The 20,751-nt window shown below is 36.1% G+C and overlaps 1 protein-coding gene across 8 annotated transcripts in view; it reads left to right on the top strand.

Annotated features, from left to right (window-relative positions):
• Pde4d (phosphodiesterase 4D) overlaps window positions 1–18,879 on the top strand; it is an 816,241-nt gene extending 797,362 nt beyond the window's left edge. For all 8 annotated transcript variants that reach the window (XM_058583143.1, XM_046456221.2, XM_046456224.2 and 5 more), the window contains 8 exons: window positions 339–511; window positions 1,094–1,192; window positions 2,251–2,415; window positions 3,480–3,579; window positions 11,527–11,681; window positions 12,537–12,659; window positions 13,153–13,335; window positions 13,899–18,879. In XM_058583143.1, coding sequence (XP_058439126.1) covers window positions 339–511; window positions 1,094–1,192; window positions 2,251–2,415; window positions 3,480–3,579; window positions 11,527–11,681; window positions 12,537–12,659; window positions 13,153–13,335; window positions 13,899–14,312 — 1,412 coding nt within the window. In that variant the 3' untranslated portion in view covers window positions 14,313–18,879. The remainder of the gene's footprint in view (window positions 1–338; window positions 512–1,093; window positions 1,193–2,250; window positions 2,416–3,479; window positions 3,580–11,526; window positions 11,682–12,536; window positions 12,660–13,152; window positions 13,336–13,898) is intronic.
• Window positions 18,880–20,751: the final 1,872 nt, after the last annotated feature.

Genomic DNA, 20,751 nt, shown 5'->3' with positions numbered 1-20,751 from the left:
GTAATGGAGTTGGTAAACAGAGCAAATAATCAAGAATTGTACTTTCTGTGAGTCTGCTATCATGATTAAGTCTTGCATGATTTTTTTCATTGGGTGATCTATCAGGAAGTAACCACTGGACACATTTGATATTAATTAGTTTATTATGGAATTTATTTGCTTAATTTTGTATGTGAGGATATCAAGTTTTCATCAAATTATGAATATTCAACTCTATTAGAAAAGTATAATTTGTAAATATTTCCCAGTGATTAATTATATGCTGCCTAATTATGCATGTTGTGTTTTTTTAAAGTAGAATTCATAATAATTATAGAACAATTTCTAAATTTCTTAAGATAAGCAACATGAAGTGGAAATTCCTTCTCCAACTCAGAAGGAAAAGGAGAAAAAGAAAAGGCCAATGTCTCAGATCAGTGGAGTCAAGAAATTGATGCATAGTTCTAGTCTGACTAATTCAAGTATCCCAAGGTTTGGAGTTAAAACAGAACAAGAAGATGTTCTGGCCAAGGTAAGATAATTTCAGAGAGCGTAATCATAAGTATGCAGTGATGTTTTGCATGAATTTTGATTTCTTCTCTTTTAAATAGATGGAAAAGTTCATTAATTTATATGAGTTTGTTTTGAAAATGGAAAAGCACTTTATAAAGCTCTTTCAGTTATTTGAATTTATTAATATGTTGATTTAGACAGGTGGTTTAGTACACATTTCTTACTTTTTTGCATCTTCATTTAATTTTTGGTCTGAAGAAGTTAGAAGTCTATCATCTCTTCTGGGTTGTACAAGAATAGTTAAGTTTCTGTGAGTAAATATTATCTATTGAAGAAATGCTTTGGGATTGATATTCAAATATTCAAAATCTGTGAACGTGATGTGTTGTCAGAATTACAATCTAAGCAATGCTATTCTGTTTTCAGTACATTTAAGTAAAATTTCCTAAAGTTTGCTTTTATTTTTATGGTATATTGCTTATATTTAAAATGAGTCATTGTTTAAAAATATCTAACAATTTTTTAGATTTTTAAATATTTGTGTTTTATTGCCTCATGTTCTTCCACTTTCTAATTATTTGGTGTCATTTTTCAATGCCAGGAACTAGAAGATGTGAACAAATGGGGTCTTCATGTTTTCAGAATAGCTGAGTTGTCTGGTAACCGGCCTCTGACTGTTATCATGCACACCATATTTCAGGTATAGCAGTTCTATCACATCTCTTTTGTGCAGGGACTGACTGTTGAGTCTATGAAAAGTGTATGCATTTTGTCTTCCTTATCACTCACCCTTTTTGTTAAAGTATTTATATTTTAGTTGTAGTTGGACACAATACCTTTATTTTGTTTATTCATTTTTATGTGGTCCTAAGGATCAACTCAGGGTCTCCCACATGCTAGGCAAATGCTGTGCCACTGAGCCACAACCCCAGCCCCCCTCACTCTTTTTGGTTGTTGTTCATTTTGATAGTATCTTTTCCCTTATCTGTTCCTTTTCCAAGGGACAAATAAAGGTAGAGAAATGTGGAGTGTGGGTAGAACACAAATAAATTTTATTTTTGTTTTTTTTTTCCATCTAAGAAAAAGATGTAATATGGGAGAATGAAGCAATTCATTAAAACAACAGTTTAAGATTCATCTTCATGACCCTGACTTGCATAGGGAATGGAGTGCTAACTTTAAAAAATGAGTAACTTCTCTGCAGACTAACCTCAGAACATAATTTCTTTAATCTGCTACTACCTTTTCCATATCCACTACTTTTTCTTGTGGAGCCCTTGCCTTAGCTCAGAGTGAGATTTAAATGAGAATTTGAGTCTGTTACTGATACACTGGGACTGGAAGGGGAAACTCCAGTTCTAGAATGAGGTTGGAGCTGGTGGGGATGAGGCAATGGTGCTCCAGCGCTGGTGCCTCCATGGTCATGGGATACTGAAGCTTTTATAGTAGGCAGTACATTCCTGAGACCTTAGGTTTGGATAAAGCAGTATTGTCCTCCAGAAGGACAACTCAACTCTGATATTGTCCCGTAAGTTCCTCGATCTTCCCAAATATTTCCACTTCTCTCACTGAACATGGGAAAGTGCTATTTCTGTTTCTGAGTCATCTGTAGGAAGCCCTGGTGGGTTTGTGTGTGTGTGTGTGTGTGTGTGTGTGCAGGGCGGGGGGGGGGTTGTTTGTTTGTTTTAACATTCTGTGTGAAACATTTTTTAAAAAAATATAAAGACAAAAATGTTACAAGGATATCTTCTCCTACAGGAACGGGATTTGTTAAAAACATTTAAAATTCCAGTAGACACTCTAATTACATACCTTATGACCCTTGAAGACCATTACCATGCTGATGTGGCCTATCATAACAACATCCATGCTGCAGATGTTGTCCAGTCCACTCATGTGCTACTGTCTACACCTGCTTTGGAGGTAAATCTGTTTTTAAAAACCTTAAGAACACTAACTTGCCATTCATGAGTGTCTTAAACTTTCAAACTGAGGAATTTGTGATGCACATAGTAATTGGCTTTATTGGAAATATGTTGACTTACAGGGGAGAAATGTTGTGGTTAATAAAACAGTTGCAGCTTTGATGAATTTGTCTGTAAAAGTGGGTCAGAGATTTAGGGATTCATCTGTTTATATTTCTTCTTTTGAAATGATCCCAGTGGACATGTAATAATGCACATCTGGACTTTTGTTTGTTTTCTGGGAATTCATTTTGATGACTTTTTAAGTTAGAGTTCAAAGAATGATTAATTTATAAAATGTAAACAGTGAATGCATTGATATTTTCCATAGAATTTATTAGGAAAAAATACTTTAATTTTTTTTTAAATCCTAAGATGTTATTCTGCTAAGTGTTAATCATTTTTGGAAAGATTCTCTTTCTGGATATAGTTTGCATTGTTCTCAGCATGAAATTGTGTTAATACCTCATCATTTGGATGAGTGGTTTTCAACTGTAGATGATTTCTTGCCCCTTTTCCCCCCACTCCCTCAACGTCTAGTGACACTTGGAATACCTGGAGAAATTTTTGGTTGTCAAAACTATCACATTTTTGTTTATATATGCTACTGGCATGTCATGGGTCAAGCCAATAATTCTTCTAAGTATCTATAATGTACCAGTACAGGACATCATCACACATAGTGTGACCTGACACAAAATGTGAACAGTGCTGAGGCTGAGAAATCCTGATTTGGATCCAAGAAAAGAATTTCCCATGTCTTATTAAGACATTCTTTTTTTCTGATTTTTAAAAAAGTATAATGATCCTCAGATATAATGAAGTTGAAATATTTTCTTCCAGAATTATGCTTAAAAAGTTTATAGGTACCTCATTAGCTAAAAGTCTGTTCATAATACATGGTGATAACATATTTGAAGGTTTGTTTTCCTTTTAAATTCTAGGAAGTCATTTGTCATTTTATTAATACTTTTTATTTATATTCTTATATAATAGTAATATTGATATTATCTGATTTTCCAGGCTGTGTTTACAGATTTGGAGATTCTTGCAGCAATTTTTGCTAGTGCAATACATGATGTAGATCATCCTGGTGTGTCAAATCAATTTCTGATCAATACAAGTAAGTAAAGTTCACTGATTTTTTTTTTCAGAGCAAATATTTCTGAAGGTCTGTGTAAATTTTTTTCCAGGACTATAAAGTTCTTTTGAGATGTGTAAATATGTGTTTTAATGATAGTGTATGTTAATGTAATTTATCTCTGAAAATTATCATTGCATCCCAAGAGGCATTATGATGTTTGAAAATATGTGTTCAGGACTTCTCTGAAAATAATATGTTGCTATTTCACTAGATAGGGATAATAAGAAGAATCAAAAGTAAAAGTGGGAAGAGACATTTAGGTAGCTATGCTGCCTTTAAAGGTTAAAAAAAAAAAGCAAAGGTATGTGAAAGTGAGTGCTAGTAGACCTTTACTTTATGTAGATCATCATTTCATCCCTTCAGAAGCTGTAGCTCACCTTTCCCCACCCTCAGCAGGCCCAACCCTCTTCTTTCCTTTTTAAATCTCGTAATGAGGGTGACAGGAACTTCTCTCTTAATTTGATATTTTAATCATTCAGTCTTTTTCTCCTCAGTGGTAACCTCTCAAATCTGTATAACAAGTCATGGCTGAATTTGGAAATGTAAGGATGGTAGGACTATTCAATATGGACATCTTTGACAGCTGCACAGCAAGCCTCTGTAGGAAATGTTGAGGTGATGTTCCACCTCTTCCTTTGGAAAGAGCTTAGGTTTACAGAAGTTATTTGGTCCTTGAAGTCAGTAGGTAAATTACTTAAACATTTACTGCGATTTAATTCCTTGCCACTAAAATAAATTAATATTATAAATTTGATTTTATATATGAAAAAAATGCAAAGTTGTTGAAAATGTTTTTTTTCATGTTAATAATCTGCCTCTTAAAAGGGAAATCAAGATTTTTATTTTAAGATAAGAGAAATGAGGATATAGGACTATCTAGGATCAATGGCTATCCCTATTAAGAAAATACACTGAGTAGATTTAAGTTGTGAGTTGAAGATAACCAAGAGGGATATCTGCCCAAGCCGTAGCTAATTGGCCAGTTGAATATGGATACCCCCTTGTTTCTTTTTCAATCTTAGAAAAGGAAATAGACACATGTTGGGAAAAATTCTGCCTTTTTTTCCCTTCTGCTTGAATTTGTGGATAATAGTCCTCCTACATGCTATAACAATCTAGCCATGTACAATTCTAGATGCTTACTGTCTATTTCTTATACTTGGCTGTACTCAGATGTAAAGAGAAAAATTAAATGCAATCTTGCTTTGAGACATTTAACTCACACTTTAGGATTATTTAAATCTATTTATCTTTCTTTTAACAACCTCTGTCCTACCTTACAGTAAAGTACACTTTAATGATCCACATATTTAAAGGATTAGAACAAGTGTCCAGAGATGTGTGGTTAGTCAAGTATATTTTAGAAGCTTAGTTTAGGAACTTATTTATACAGGTTAGGTCATTTAAGCTAGCATAGCCCATCTACAGACAAATTTAATACCCATTGAAGTTTAAGAGGCACTGAAACAGATGATGGAGAAATTTGGAGGATGATTATAAATACAGAGAGAGTAGTCAGAGATATCCACTTAAGCTCATTTTTCTGGTCACCTACTTGGGGTAGAAGGATGACAATCCTGAACCTGAAAGTTCCTTGCTACCTGTGATGCTGTGATGATCTTCTTTCTATAGGACCACAGGAACACAGGAAAGCTCACAATCCACAGAGCAGCTTAGGTTGGATTGCTAATATTTTTGATGTTAGAGTGTGATGGGACTGTGTTATTCCTGAGCAAATGAATCAGCATTGTCATTTGGTATATGAAAGTATCCCACGGTTGATGATAGTAACAGGGCATGATCAGAATTACTGCCCTAGTAAGCTTTTGACAAGGGTTCATGTGAGGTAGGTTCCTTTTTTTTTTTCCTTTGAAGGACATAGAAAGGGCTTAGTAGCTGGTAATATCAATAAGTTTTATCTTCACAACATACAATAAAGAAATCTCTCATAACTAGTAATAAATAGCTTAGTAATAATAGTGAAATTAACAGTATTATACATTTATGTACTTTTAGTACCAGTGATTGAAATTAGTATTGCTTAACCCCTGAGCCACATCTCCAGCCTCTTTTTTTTAATTTTTATTTTATTTTGAAATAGGGTCTTGCTAAGTTGTGGAGGCTGGCCTCAAATTTGCAGTCTTCCAGGCATGTGCCACTTCACCTGACAATGCCTTTATTTTTGATCTGCTATAAATGTCTTTTTTTTTTTCTTAACAGACTTAAGTTGGTATTTTCTCCTACGTTTATGGATGAGTTGAGCATCAGTGAGTCAGACTAGCACTTGCTCTGCTCTTGGCTCAGAGCTGGAACTCCAGTCTGCCCCAAACCAAAGATTGAATCCATTCTTTATAATAAGGAATTCTAAAAAGTCCTGATTATAAGATTTATAAACCCAGAGTTGGAAAGTTATCTGTCTTACTATAAAGGAGACTGTTCAGTGCAGCGAGGTAAAGGGATACCTTGGGTTATGTGGCGAATTTCAGAGGAGCACTAGGGCTCACTGGGCTGGTTCATAGTGCAGTTATGGTCTTGCTTCTCAGTTGTGATCCTGGTTCCCATTAATCATTTGATGTGTGTTACTTTGGGGCGCCAAATGATTTGACACAATTCTGCCTGGCAGAATTTGTTGAGCTTTAATGAATAACTTGGGGATGTAGAGGAATGTGACATAGAGAAATTGAAGTTCTACATGGGAAGCTCCTTAAGTCTTTTATTTTTAAGGATAATACAGGTAATTAAATCTGTAAAATGTGTATTATATCATCAAGTCTTGAATAGAACATTCTAGAATGTCATTAGTGTAAAAATATCTATTTAACTTCACAGCTTTATTTTCTGGAAAAAAAAAAGCAGTATAAAAAGTACAGAATATATATATATATATATATATATATATATATATATATATATATATATATATATATATATATATATATATATATTACATTTTCCTTGGAAGAGTATCCTTTTTTATTTATATCAAAGATGGCCAGGTCATGGGGAGAAAGACTTATTTACATTAGGCACATAATCAAAGCATGTATATTTTGGCTTCTAAGAGCAGAGAAGCATCATATCATATTAAGGTGAAGTTATATCTAAGAACCAGTGCATATACTTTTTAATTTCTCTGATGTAATTTAAAAATACAGTTCCCATAGTCATACTGGTGAATTATATAGAGAGTTTTGTTTTTCTACCTAAACCAAAGTAACATTTAAAAGAAGGTAAATTCATTTTTAACAAATGTGGTATAGTTGTAACTATTGAGATTATTTTATCCAATAACAATGTATTTAAATTTGGTTCTGGGCACTAGGAATTCATGGTGGCCAAAATTGAGCCTTGGCTATTAGGAACCTGCATTCTGCTGGAAAAGACAGCTTACATGAACATGTGGCATGTGATGGTATTCAGAGCAGTAGTGCAGGCTTATGGCACAGAAAGAGGAGTTGAGGGAGTGAGCAAGCAGCTTTAACCCTTTGACTTTAGCACCAATATTAAGTTAAAACCACCCCTTCCTCTCCCCATTTCAAGGACAAATGTTATGTTCAGAAGTCATTTTGAAGACTTTTGCTCTTGTCTTCCGTAACTTAGAGTCACAGTGTAGCCTGCTGTCATTTTCAAGCTCTGAGTTCAACATAGTGAAGCTGTAGTAACAGTGAGAGGTAGTTCTTACCAGTCTTCACTCCATTCTTAAGTGTGCCAGCCCAATCTCCTGGTGTAGGCTTGGATCCACCACACGGATGTTCTTAACTTCACATTAAGGCCCAATCTTCTCTTGCTCCTGTGCCTTTTAAACAGGCTCTTACTGTTGAAAAAACTGTTCCAGTTTCCCTTCTTAGACTGAGCTGATGAAATGAGGGTTTCTGTCCAGATGCAGTTGGCGGAGGAAACTCCTAGGGGCATTACTAGAAGCCCCCACATTTCTGTTGTTACTGGCATATAATCCTCCCAGAAGTTGGGTAGGGATCGTTCTTACTTTACAAATGAGAACAAAGGAAGAGAGGTGGGGTGCTGATTTCACAGCCAGGTCTGTTGGATTTCTAAGCTCAGGATCACTTAACCTCAAACCCTGATACAATGAATATGCATTTAATTTACTCTTAAAAGTGTTTTTCATCCATAAGATATAAGCAGAGGTATATATGGAATGAATCTGCCGTTGTACTAAAGCACAAGAATGCCGTTCAGAGGCCTATAGTCTAAGGATGCGAGAGTAAATTTATTTATAACTTAACCAGGCTGAGGTGTGCCCAGAAGCTGGCCAAAAAATGATTTAGGGTGAATCTGTGAGAATGTTTTCAGAAGACATAGGCATTTGAATCACTAAATTAAGTAAAGATTATCATCATCATTGTGAGTGGACATCCATCCAAGCCACTGGGGGCTGAATAGAGTAGAAGAAGTGGAAAAAGGCAAATTCCTGTTCTCAGTTGGAGCTGGGACATCATCTTCTCCTGCTCTCAGATATCCATGCCACTGCTTTTTGGGCCTTCAAATGTGAACTGGGACTTACATCAATTACTTTCTCCACTCCTTCCATTCCCTCCCCATTCATTCCCTAACTCAGATCTTCAGACTGAATCATACCCCTAGCTGGTTTTCTTGCTTCTCCAGATCCTGGGACTTATTGGCATCCATGATCCCTGAGCCAGTTTCTAATAAGCACATTGAAATATCTATATCTATTTATCCTACTGGTTCTTTTTCTCTGGATAACCCATAAAAGAGATTTTTTTTTTTAAACTAAGAATGTTTGTAGAGGAAGAAAGTTTTAAGGATGACTTTTCTGAATTAATTATGGGGTTTCTGGAATTGGCTTTCTAATCTGATTAAGTTTGAAGACAGCATTGCTGTTTCCAGTAGGAGAGAAAGCACTGATAGTCTGTAGGGAGAACTGTTTATACATAAAATATCTGCCTTGGGTACTCCCAATCAACCACTTACATTTGAAGCAAGGAGCGAAGTGATTCTGCATATGATACTCTCACACATTTTTAGGAAACCCAGGAATGTAATAACATTGATTGGTTACTCCTGATGTCCGTGAATCAAGTGGTGAAGTAAAGGGATGAGCTTGGGGATTGGAATTCCCAGATCAAGCACCGCCATCAGTGGACTAAGTGCTTCTAGGTGTGCCAGCCCTCTGTAGCTGCAGTTGCTGGAAATCAAAGGCAGAATCTTCTCCTGTTATTGGCTAAATACAATGCAAAGTGAGCTCCCAGCTTCCCAGGATGTCTACTGGAAGAGTGAGGACATTGATTAGGAAATAAATCCAAATAAAATTCAAGGGCCTTCTATCTTAGTGCAATTTCTAAGGGTCCAGTGGTATGGGGCATGGTAAGATATCTCTTCTAAGGAGAGGGATAAATTGTTACATCTGGCCCCTCCTACAACTATGAAGAAGACACAATGCCTAGTACCAGTTAGGATTTTGGAGGAAACTTACTTGTTTGAGTATGTTATTCCGGCCGAGTGACCTAAAGAGCTGCTGGTTTTGTGTGGGGGCACAGAATAAGAGAAGGTTCTGCAGAAGTCCAGGCTGCTGTGCAGGTTACTCTGCCACTTGAGCCATATGATTCAGCAGATTCAGTAGTTGTGCCATGATTCACTTAGAGCTGCCAAAGGCTGCCCACACTCTAGAAGCAACTGGCTTGATTAGAATGGTGGAATGGCCTTTTGAAGCCTCGGTTGCAGCGCCAGCCAGGTGGCAATACCTTTCAGGCCTGGGGAAAAGTGTTCCAGAAGGCCATATGTAATCAAAACCCGTGTTCAGTATCTAATGTTACTTCTCCCATAACCAAGAGTTACAAGTCCAGAAATCAAAGATGGACATGGAAGTAGCACCATTCACTATTACCTCTAGTTACCCACAGGCAAAATTTTGTTTTCTCTTCTGGCAACATTATGCTCTGTGGCCCATAGGTCTTAATTCCATAGGGAGTAATGACCAGGAAGCATGACAATAATTCACTGACCTAGAAGGAATTCCCCTTTGGATTCCTTTTATCTCCAAATGAAGAAGAGACCAAGAAAGGAGTTACAATGTTAACTGTGAGGACTGATGTGGACTGCCAAGGGGAAACTGGGTTATTACTCCACAGTGTAGGTAGGGAAGAATGTGTGTGTGGAATACAGGAGATTTCCTATGGTATCTCTTACATTACTATGCCATTGTGAGTTAGGTCAATGGGAAACTACAACAACCCAATACAGGTGGAATTAGTAATGGTCCTTCCCAGGAGTGAAGATTTGGGTCAACCCAGTAGAAAAAGAACCATGACTAGGTACTCTCTAAAGACAAAGGAGATAAAGAATGAGTAAGAGGAGAAGGTAGTTATAAATACCAGCTATTAGCACAAGACCAGTTATAGAAATGAGGACTCTAATCATCATGAGTACACCTTTGTGTGTGTAAATATACTTATATTGGGAAATTTTCTTTGTTTTTCCCCCTTTTCCCTCATCATGTAATATAAGATGTTTTGACTTTACATTAGTTTTGAGGTTTTGTTAATTTTGCATCGTAGTATTTAAGTTGTGGAATATCACAAGAAGAGTAAACATCATTCTAGAGCTTTACTTCTTATGGAGAAAGGGTACTGGGTTTATAATTGTACCATGTTAGATGGAATTGTTACCTTATTATTGTCTTGATTTGGAGACTAAATACAGCTTAAGGAAATGCATATAGGTACCAGTTTGGCAAGGAGTGAACCTTGTGATGGGTAATTTTATGTGTGGCTTGACTAGGCTAAGCGTTGCCAACATGGCTGGTAAATATTCTTTCCTGTGTGTCTTTGAGGGTGTGTCCAGAAGGGATTAGCATTTACATCAGTAAGTCGAGTAAAGAAGATTTACCTGTGCAGTGGGCATCACTCAGTCCATTGAGGGCCTGAATGAAACCAAAAGGTGGAGGAAAGGCAAACTCACTTTCTGTTTGAGCAAGGATATCCATATTCTCCTGCCTTTGGACATCAGTGCTTCTGGTGACCAGAGAGAATTTACACCAGTCTCCCCATGCTCCAGTTCTCAGTGGTCACACTAGAACTGAATTATACCACTGGCTTTTCTGCTTCTCCAACTTGCAGATGATGTACTCACTGGCTTGCATAATTGCCTGAGCCAACTCCTATCATTCAGTATTTTGTTATATTATTGGAACATGCACTTAGTCTGTGTCTGCTAAATGAAGTACATGACCTCAGTTATGTGGTAGTACCTTCCCACCCTCTACCCCCATGCCAGTGAAGACTGAGAAAGAGATTATATGGTCTTTATGCCTTCATTAGTAGCATTATATTGAGAATGTTGTCATTTATTCTTGATGATCCAGGGTAGTTCTTACAAATGAGCATAATTAGTCTCTCTGTAATAAAATTGTGGCTTTGGGTTTGTAAAGAAATGCATGGTCCCTCAATAAAATAGAGAATGCTTTATAGTGTTATTAGTGTGTGCCAGGTACTGAATGGATCATGTTTATCATCTCCTGATTCACTACTAGAGTTCACTGCTCAAGGCTTCTTGCTACACTTCTTGGCATTGCATGATCCTCACATAAAAGTTGTAGGGCAGAGAATCCACAATTATCAGGAATATAAGACCTTATGCTGTAGACATGTTGCTATGTTAAGAATAATTCCATATTCCACTGAGTTTATCAGGTCCAGGGGCAGCTGAGGCCCACAGAGTGAAATGCCCCTCCACATATCAGTAACATTGGAGTTCACTCCTAAAGGTTCCAGTGTTATTTCTGCTCCTTCATTATTCAATGTATTTTCTTCTTGTTATTATCATGTAATGGTAAGGGTGGCAGAGAAGTTTAGGGGAAATTGCATCCTAAATCCAAAGTATCATAAAACTTTAAAAATAAGCTCTAATTAAACAGCTCTGGTGATCATCTGCCTCTTTTCCTTTCAGACTCTGAACTTGCCTTGATGTATAATGACTCCTCTGTCTTAGAGAACCATCATTTGGCCGTGGGCTTTAAGTTGCTTCAGGAAGAAAACTGTGACATTTTTCAGAATTTGACCAAAAAGCAAAGACAATCTTTAAGGAAAATGGTCATTGACATTGTAAGTAGTTAACAAAAGCAAAAAAAAAAAATGTGATGAAAGTAGTCTAAAAAAATTTAAATGTGAGAATGAAAGTATTAGGTAAAAGCATGTGTATTTCCAAACTTCTATGGCCCTTTATGTTCTAGAAGCTGCATCTGTTGCTGGCAGTGCTATTCTGTAATAGGTTGTCTACTTATAACAGTTTGGATTTAAGAATAATAATAGTTGAACCTCATTATTCAGCTTTTATTTTCTGAGCTCCACATGGCAGACAGAAAAAGATGAATAAGCAAAAAATAGAGGGCATGGGCTATTACTCGAATATCCCCTGCCTTTTTCCATCCAAATAGAGATATACATGATTTTACTATTTTCTCTATGTGTATTATTCAGAGTGATTATGAGACATAGAAAAATCTCTTGTTTCTAAAAAAAATTACTTGCTTTGTACACATAGAGACAGGAATTATTTTTCTTGGATAAACAGAAAATTAACCAGAATACTATTTCTGAAGTGGTCTGTGAGCAACCTTAAATCACTCATTGTAGTCCAATAACCACTTTCTAGTCCAGGGAATGAAAAAACTTTAAAATGTGTGATGATATCTTATCCTCAGAGATACCATCATATTTTCACCAGGAAAGTGGTGGTCAGTGCCTGATGTTTCTGCATAGTGTACATGTTTAGCTAGGTTTCCAAGAGACGTTAGCAAAGGGAAAAGATTGTGCCCCTAGAAGGATTAATTTCCATATACTGCCATTAGAAGTCATAGTAGTTTTCCTTCCTTTTCACATTCTGAAAAAAAAAAAGTTTTCATATGCAAATTCTGACTTTTCCCTTTGAACTTAATAAAATATTCTTTATCTTTGAAGGTACTTGCAACAGACATGTCAAAACACATGAATCTACTGGCTGATTTGAAAACTATGGTTGAAACTAAGAAAGTGACAAGTTCTGGGGTTCTTCTTCTTGATAACTATTCTGACAGGATTCAGGTAAATCATTATTTGACTTTGTGTTGTGTGTTCATGTGTGTTTGTGTACACATGCACATGTGTCTGTGTATTCTTCTTTGATAAAATTCATTTCTCCCATCTTAACTTTCAGTAACTATAGGCAGGATTTTTACCCACACTCTCATCCTGAGAATTAACCAGGCAGAAACTTACTGGTCTTTTTAGATGCCCATATATTTAAAAAACAAAAACATCTAAAACCTCCCCAAAACCATCCACATAAGGAGGTCTGAATTTCATTAACCATGCACATAAACAGCTTCTCCTATGATACTTAGATGCAGTAGAAGTGGCATAATTTGGAACTATTTATACAAGTGTGAACCACACACAGACACATCTTGGTTGAGCTGTTTGAAATAAATCTTACACTACATGTATTTTTAAGTGTCACAGTCATCTGACTTGAATTTCTAGTTTGAAAAAAAAAATGGAGCAAGTGCTGAGTAGAGAATGCCTCTGTCTACTTTAGGTCCTTCAGAATATGGTGCACTGTGCAGACCTGAGCAACCCCACAAAGCCTCTCCAACTGTACCGCCAGTGGACAGACCGGATAATGGAGGAGTTCTTTCGCCAAGGAGACCGAGAGAGGGAGCGTGGCATGGAGATAAGTCCCATGTGTGACAAGCACAATGCATCTGTGGAAAAATCACAGGTAATGCATGGCACAGAAAGCCTTCCGAGAGAAGAAAGATGCAGCTAACATTTGTTTACTTATAGTGTTTTCTTGGGTTTTTAAAATTATTTGTTTTTGACAGAATCAGTTTCACCTTACCACTTATGATATAGAAAACCTGCAATTGTAGAACTTAGATTTACATAGCCATGCTTCTACTGGTGTGGCATTCTGTTCACTCATTATAACCATGTTCATGTACATAGAGTATTTGTTTATTTCAGTTATCTAGATTCACCTACACATTGACTATTCTAAAATAAGTTCCAGACCCCATATCCTGCCATGTAAATAACTGAAAATGTTTTTACATTGTGAACATATTCTTGAACTACTAATCATTCTAGAGGCTAGAAATTTACACCAGCTAGAAACAGCACTTTTATATGGTCTCTTATCTCAAATAATGACTATTTTACCAAACTAAGGTTAGTAGTATTCTGATCGCTGTTATATTTGTGGGCCATGATGATCTACTTAACTTTTTTAATGGTCTCTTAGTCTAATTGGACTGCTCATATTGGATTTCTTTTTTTAACTAGGTGGGCTTCATAGACTATATTGTTCATCCTCTCTGGGAGACATGGGCAGACCTTGTACATCCTGATGCCCAGGATATTTTGGACACTTTGGAGGACAATCGTGAATGGTACCAGAGCACAATCCCTCAGAGCCCCTCTCCTGCACCTGATGACCAAGAAGAGGGCCGGCAGGGTCAAACCGAGAAATTCCAGTTTGAACTAACTTTAGAGGAAGATGGTGAGTCAGACACCGAAAAGGACAGTGGAAGTCAAGTGGAAGAAGACACTAGCTGCAGTGACTCCAAGACTCTGTGTACTCAAGACTCAGAGTCTACTGAAATTCCCCTTGATGAACAGGTGGAAGAGGAGGCAGTAGGAGAAGAGGAAAGCCAGCCGGAAGCTCCTGTAATAGATGATTGTTCTCCTGACACGTAACAGTGCAGAGACTGTCACGCCTTTTTTTTTTTTTTAAAGTAGAAAATTGTTTCCAAAGTGCATGTCACATGCCACAACCATGGTCACACCTCACTCTCATCTGCCAGGACGTTTGTTGAACAAAACTGACCTTGACTACTCAGTCTGGCGCTCAGGAATATCGTAACCAGTTTCTTCACCTCCATGTCATCAGAGCAAGGGGGATATCTTCGAGAACAACATTTTAACAGAATTTCAGCTTGGGAGAGCTGACAAAGCAGATAAAATCAACTCCAAAATGTTTTCAAGGGAGATTAGCTCATCAGGCAGCCCAGTAGTAGATTGGATTTGGGGTTTCTTTTATTTGTTTGCAATATTTTTTGGAAGAAAGAAGGCATTACATGGATGGAGTGAACTTAGTAGATGAAGCAAAAAAAATGTCACAAATAGGACACAGCATGAATCTGTTTCCAGGAGGAGGATGAGCCACAGAAATTGCATAATTTTCTAATTTCAAGTCTTCCTGATACATGACTGAATAGTGTGGTTCAGTGAGCTGCACTCACCTCTACATTTTGTATGATATGTAAAACAGATTTTTTGTAGAGCTTACTTTTATTATTAAATGTATTGAGTATTATATTTAAAAAAACTATGTTCAGAACTTCATCTGCCACTGGTTATTATTTTTTTCTAAGGAGTAACTTGCAAGTTTTCAGTACAAATCTGTGCTACACTGGATAAATCTAATTTACAAATTTTACTTGCACCTTATAGTTCATAGAAATTAACTGATTTGTAGTGATTCATTGTTTTATATACCAACAACTTCCATATTTTAAAACAAAAAAACAACTTTATGTTGCTGGAAACCCTTTTTGTAAGTCTTCATTTGCTTTTTATCTCACTCCTTCTAGATAAGCAGAGTTGCTCTCCACCAATGTTTTCCTTCACAGTGTGCAAAGTGAATATTTGTTCTGTAATACTTTGATGTGTGTTATATCAAATGTGTCTTAAGCCTCATAGAAACTCAATCATCAGTTGGTGTTGTCTGAAGCAAATGGGAGATATATAAACACCCAGTAGCTAAAATGGTCTGTCTTTTTTTAGATATTTTCCTACTTAGTGTCTTCTGATGACTTTTTGCTCTGTCAAGAGACATGCATTTCATAACTGCATGTCCTTCTAATAACCCACACATTGTGTGCTTATTTTTATTGTTATTGCCAGTTATAGTAAGAAAAATGTTTCCCCCTTGTGCTGCTTTATTATTTAATGTGTGTTTGAACTTCTGTCCATGTTCACTAGATGGGGTCTTATCGAATCTATTATCTCCATTCTGATGGATGAAAAGAAACAGGTAGTCAAGTTAGGGTTAGCACTCATTTCTACCATGAGGTTGTATGTCATGACTAGCTTTCACTCTGAGGTTATAGAGAAAAGTGTACAGCTAACTATACAGATTTTAAGAATAGTAACTGAATATATTATCAAACACCAGTACAACTAAGTTCTCTTTGGCTTTTATGATTTTTGCCATGCAATTAAGAACTATGTGAGGAGTATCCTTGAGCAGTGGTCTTATGATGTAGCAGCTACTCATTCTTAATGGATAGCCATGTAACATGTAGGCACTGCTTTACCAGTTTTCATTGATCCATAATCATGTCTTGAAGGAGGGAACTACTTTCTTTAAACACGCTGAAGGAGAAGCAGTTGATGATGCTACTAGCACCAGAGGGTTGATAATATGATATAGTCTAAAGTATTGGATTGGTAAAAAGATTCTGCCTAAATAAAAAAATAGAGATCACTCTTGGCTGATTTTAGCTCCTGGAACTGTGTTGTAATATTAAAGATGAATTCCCAGTATCTTCTGCTGATAGCAGCTAGAATCGTGAAGCATCTGTTTAGTCTGAACTTTCTTCCCAAGTCAGTTCTTAATAAAGGGTTTACCTTTTCTGTAAAGAGTTTGGAGCTCACATAATCCACTTTCACATTGATATCCAAAAATTAAGATAGAGACTAAAAGATCTGACTAAACAGAAAATACATGAAACATTAAGAAAAATAACAACCCTAAAAACATTCACATTTGGAACTTCTCATGGAGCCATCTGGGGACTGCAGAACAAAGTTATCAGCCAGGAAAATAATCCAGGCTGAAGATAGTCCCTGTTTTAATTTCCTGAGATCCAAGTAATGCTTACAGCCTTTGATAGAAAAAGTATGTCTCTGATCTTTTAGATAGTACAGAAGAGGAATCAACTAATTATTGTATTTACACCCTTTTGCCCTTGTAAAGATAGACAGGTATCTTTCACATAGAGGTCTATGTTTGACCAATTAGTTTCACAAGAATATTTGAGAACTTAATCCTGTTTTAATTGTATTTTCTCTATGAGAGGCCTAAAAGGAAAAGCAAAATGTCTAGTTTATTCCTCTTTCCAAATCACTCTCATTCCTTCCTTTTTCTCCCTTCACTTGGCATTTCCCTCTCAGAGTGCCTAGAATATTAATAATGGAAAAAATAAACAGCAATATGTAAAAAAAATCCAGACCTGAAAGGGTTTTTAACTGCACTAATAGAGGCTTTCCCCCACAGTTTTCTGCTTTTTAATGGTCCCATGTTATAAAGATACCCACCAATGGACAATCAAATTGTAGCAAAGGCATAATATCCAAGAGTTAGAGACTAATGCACTGTACAATCTGTTTGTCCTCTCCCTTCTCTCTCTCTCTCCCTCCCTCCTGTATGCCCCACCCCTCATTCTTTCTCTCCAAAGTGTGCTTCAGAAATACACACTGCTTTAAAAAGAAGGTCTTATACAAGTGGCTTTACATTTCCTAAAACACCATAAGAAAATGCAATATCTGGGTACTGTATGGGGAAAAATTATGTCCAAGTTTGCATAAAATGAGTACATTTCAGCTTGCAAGTTACTGAACACAATAATGCTGTTTTAATTTTGTTTTCTTTTGCATCAGTTAAAATTCACAAGAAAATAATGTAGATAGAACAAATTACAGATGAGGAAAGAAAAAACTTGAATGAAATGGATTTTACAGAAAGCTTTATGATAATTTTTGAATGCATATTTATTTTTTGTGCCATGCATTTTTTTTTCTCACCAAATGACCTTACCTGTAATACAGTCTTGTTTGTCTGTTTACAACCATGTATTTATTGCAATGTACATACTGTAATGTTAATTGTAAATTATCAGTTCTTATTAAAACATCATCCCGTGATAGGATGGTGTTGATATACTTGGAAACTCTTGGTGAGAGAATGAATGGTGTGTATACATACTCCTTGTACATTTTTCTTTTCTCCTGTAATATAGTCTTGTCACCTTAGAGCTTGTTTATGGAAGATTCAAGAAAACTATAAAATACATAAAGATATATAAATTTAAATAACATAGCTGCAGGTCTTTGGTCCCAGGGCTGTGCCTTAACTTTAATCAATATTTTCTTCTGTTTTGCTGCATTTCTAAAAAAGGTAATGGTGGGGGCTAGGGCTGGGCATTTATATCCAAGATTTCAATTGATTGGATTTCTGAAAGTAGCTGGATTTTATAAAGTCAAAACACCTCTGACACATCTTGCAACCCTTTCAAGATGGAAGCTTGTAGGTACTTCTTGCCATGGAGTGGCACAGCATGTGTGATAATTATTTCCAGATGTAGATAAGGAGCTATTTCAGCTAGTTATATTTGATGGCTTTTTACTTTCAGACACTACTGGGGAAATATATTCTTTTTTTTTTTTTTTGAAATATATTCTTGTCCAGTGATTATTGAAAATCTTTTGGCTTCCACAAGTTCATAGGAAAATGAACTTGATTTGAAACTGGAGCCATGTGTCACTCATCTTGGTTAGTTATCTGTTCCATTAGCTTTCAGTCATGTTAAGAGACTGTATCATATAGAAAAAGTCCTTTTTTTAACCTTAAAATTTTTCTTTGATTAAGATCAACCAATTTTTTATATGTATGTAAACCCACATCAATTTAAACACCATTTTTTGTGATTCTAATTCACATAGCATAAAAGATTCACTGTTATCTAAAATTTATTTCTGCAAAACTTATATCCACTTAGGATTATTACATTTAACTTTGTACAATGGCCATCTCCTGAAAGCTATGAAAACTCCCCAGTGTATAATGTGGAAACCTCCCACAGCTGCCCAGCCCTTGGAACATGTGACTCATCAGTGAAAGGAGAGATTGTTTTTCTAGGAAAAATGAGCCTCCTATTATTTTATTTTATTTTATTTTTTGACACAAACTGTAGATTTTAGCAGCCCTGGCCCAAAGGAATTTAATTACTTTTGTTTTAAACAGTACAAAGGGGACACTATAATTACAAACTACATCCTTACTTATTTTAGTTGTTTTTAAATTTTATTTCTTTGGATATGTTTTCAGAGTGGTAAATTGTATGTGAGCATTACAAATGATGATTCTTTTAGTGGTTTTCTTAGCCTCTCTTACAGCCCATGGGGATAGTACTGTACATCAATATCTTCATATGAAATTTTTATATGCAATGAAAATAAAAGCATGGGTTGATTCTGCCTATTTATGACTTGGTCTTTTACAAATAATAATTATTGGTTTTAGGTTGTAGTTCAGTCTGCACACATGTCCAAAATTATTGAACATTGTTGAAATAAAAGGATAGGGACATCGTTAGTATTGATGTTCATAACCAAATGAAACCAAATTTTGTTGATTAATTTTGCTACACAAAATATTTCCCAACATTATATATATGGCCTATAAGATCAAGCACAGTGTTTTCTAAAAAGGCACTTTCCAGAAGGCACTTTCCATGCTTAACTTAATATTCTTTTATGTTGAAAATTTCTTGGACATTCAACAATTATTTGTTGGATACCTATCTGCAAACTCCATGCTTCTAAGTATTCAACAATAAACAAAAATGCAGTCTTTGCTTTAATGGAGCTTATAGTCTGGAGGAGACAAAGGCATTAAATGATTAAATGCACATGTCCTTATTATTGTGCTCAACATAATGAAGGTCAGTGCCATGATTAAGAGGGAACCTGAAATTGACTTGTTTTGACAGCCAGAGAAGGCTATCTGGAGGAAGGGTTCTGGGGTTAATATCAGAGGGACAGTAAGAGGTAACTGGGAAAAAAGAGTTAATAGGAAGAGGAAGAGATCCAGACAGTGGAAACATTATTTGCAAAATGCCTGAGGTACAAATGAACTTGGGACATCAGGAGAAATTGAGGGATAGCAACAGAGAGGTTGACAGGTTCTAAGGTCAATTCCTAATTATCCTATGTAAAATAGCACTTCCCCTATTCTATCACCTTACCCCCTTAACTCTGCTTTATTTTATTTATAATGTTTATCAAAAATTGATATGCATAACTGTTTGTCTCTCCTGCCAGAACTCAACTCATAAGGCAAGTTCTTTGCTTATTAATATATTCCTAGCACTTAAACTATGCCTGGGACACAGTAGGTTCTTAATATGTGTTGACTAAGGCCACCAAATTGGTAATGGATGTATCATCATTGTTCATTATCCATGACCCTTTGCTGATATCAAAATCTAAGGATGCTTGAGTCCCTTCTTTAAAAAGTGTGGTACTTGCCTTTAACCTATGCATATCGTCCCATATGCTTTAAATAATCTGTAGAATATGTATAGTACCTAATATAATGCAAACTATGTAAATAGTTATTATACTATGTTATTTAGGGAATAGTGACCAAAAAAAAGTACAGATGTTCTGTACACATGCAATTTTTTTTTTCTATCTGGGTTAATTGAATTGTGAATACAGAGCCCACAGCTAGGTAGGCTACAAGGCAACCTGATAATCAAGATATTTGGAGATCTTAGAGATTTTAACTTGATATTGTAAAAATGTTCAGGTTGTTTTGGAGCCTGTTAGATCCTGAATGAAAGGAGTTTATAGTTTTCTATCTCATTGCTAATGAAAAACTGTTTGCCTATTTCTCACAGTCTGTATTTTTCGTGAATGTCAAAAGGATTCATTTCTCATGATGAATGTAAGTGAAGATCGCATACATTTATTCCCCAGATAGTGCTCAAACCATCGCCAGCAGAATAAGGGTAATTTAGCAGAATGATCTACTGTGACCACTTTAATATTTCCTCCTGCCATGGCAAAGGGTGACAGTCACTGAAGCCAAATGGTGGCCAGTATGTCTTCCAGGGAATTTTTTTTTTAACTTAAACTCAAGTTCCCTTCCTCATGGCCCTTCACCATAAAGTGACACAAAGAGATAAAAAAAAAACAGCTCCTTTCTTTTCCCTACTCGTTCTCTTTGCTGATCGAGGCTAATGTGGATGTGTTGACCTGTCCAAGTTCAAAGATGGTTAATGTGAGTGTGTTCAGCCTACCCAAGTTCAGATCTCTTACCTAGAAACCTTTCCCCAGGACACAGCTT

Source organism: Marmota monax, unplaced genomic scaffold (assembly GCF_021218885.2).
Source record: "Marmota monax isolate L192 unplaced genomic scaffold, Marmota_monax_Labrador192_F-V1.1 WCK01_AAM20220418_F8-fsc00037, whole genome shotgun sequence".
NCBI lineage: Eukaryota > Metazoa > Chordata > Mammalia > Rodentia > Sciuridae > Marmota > Marmota monax.
This window is presented reverse-complemented; position numbering and strand designations above follow the sequence as displayed.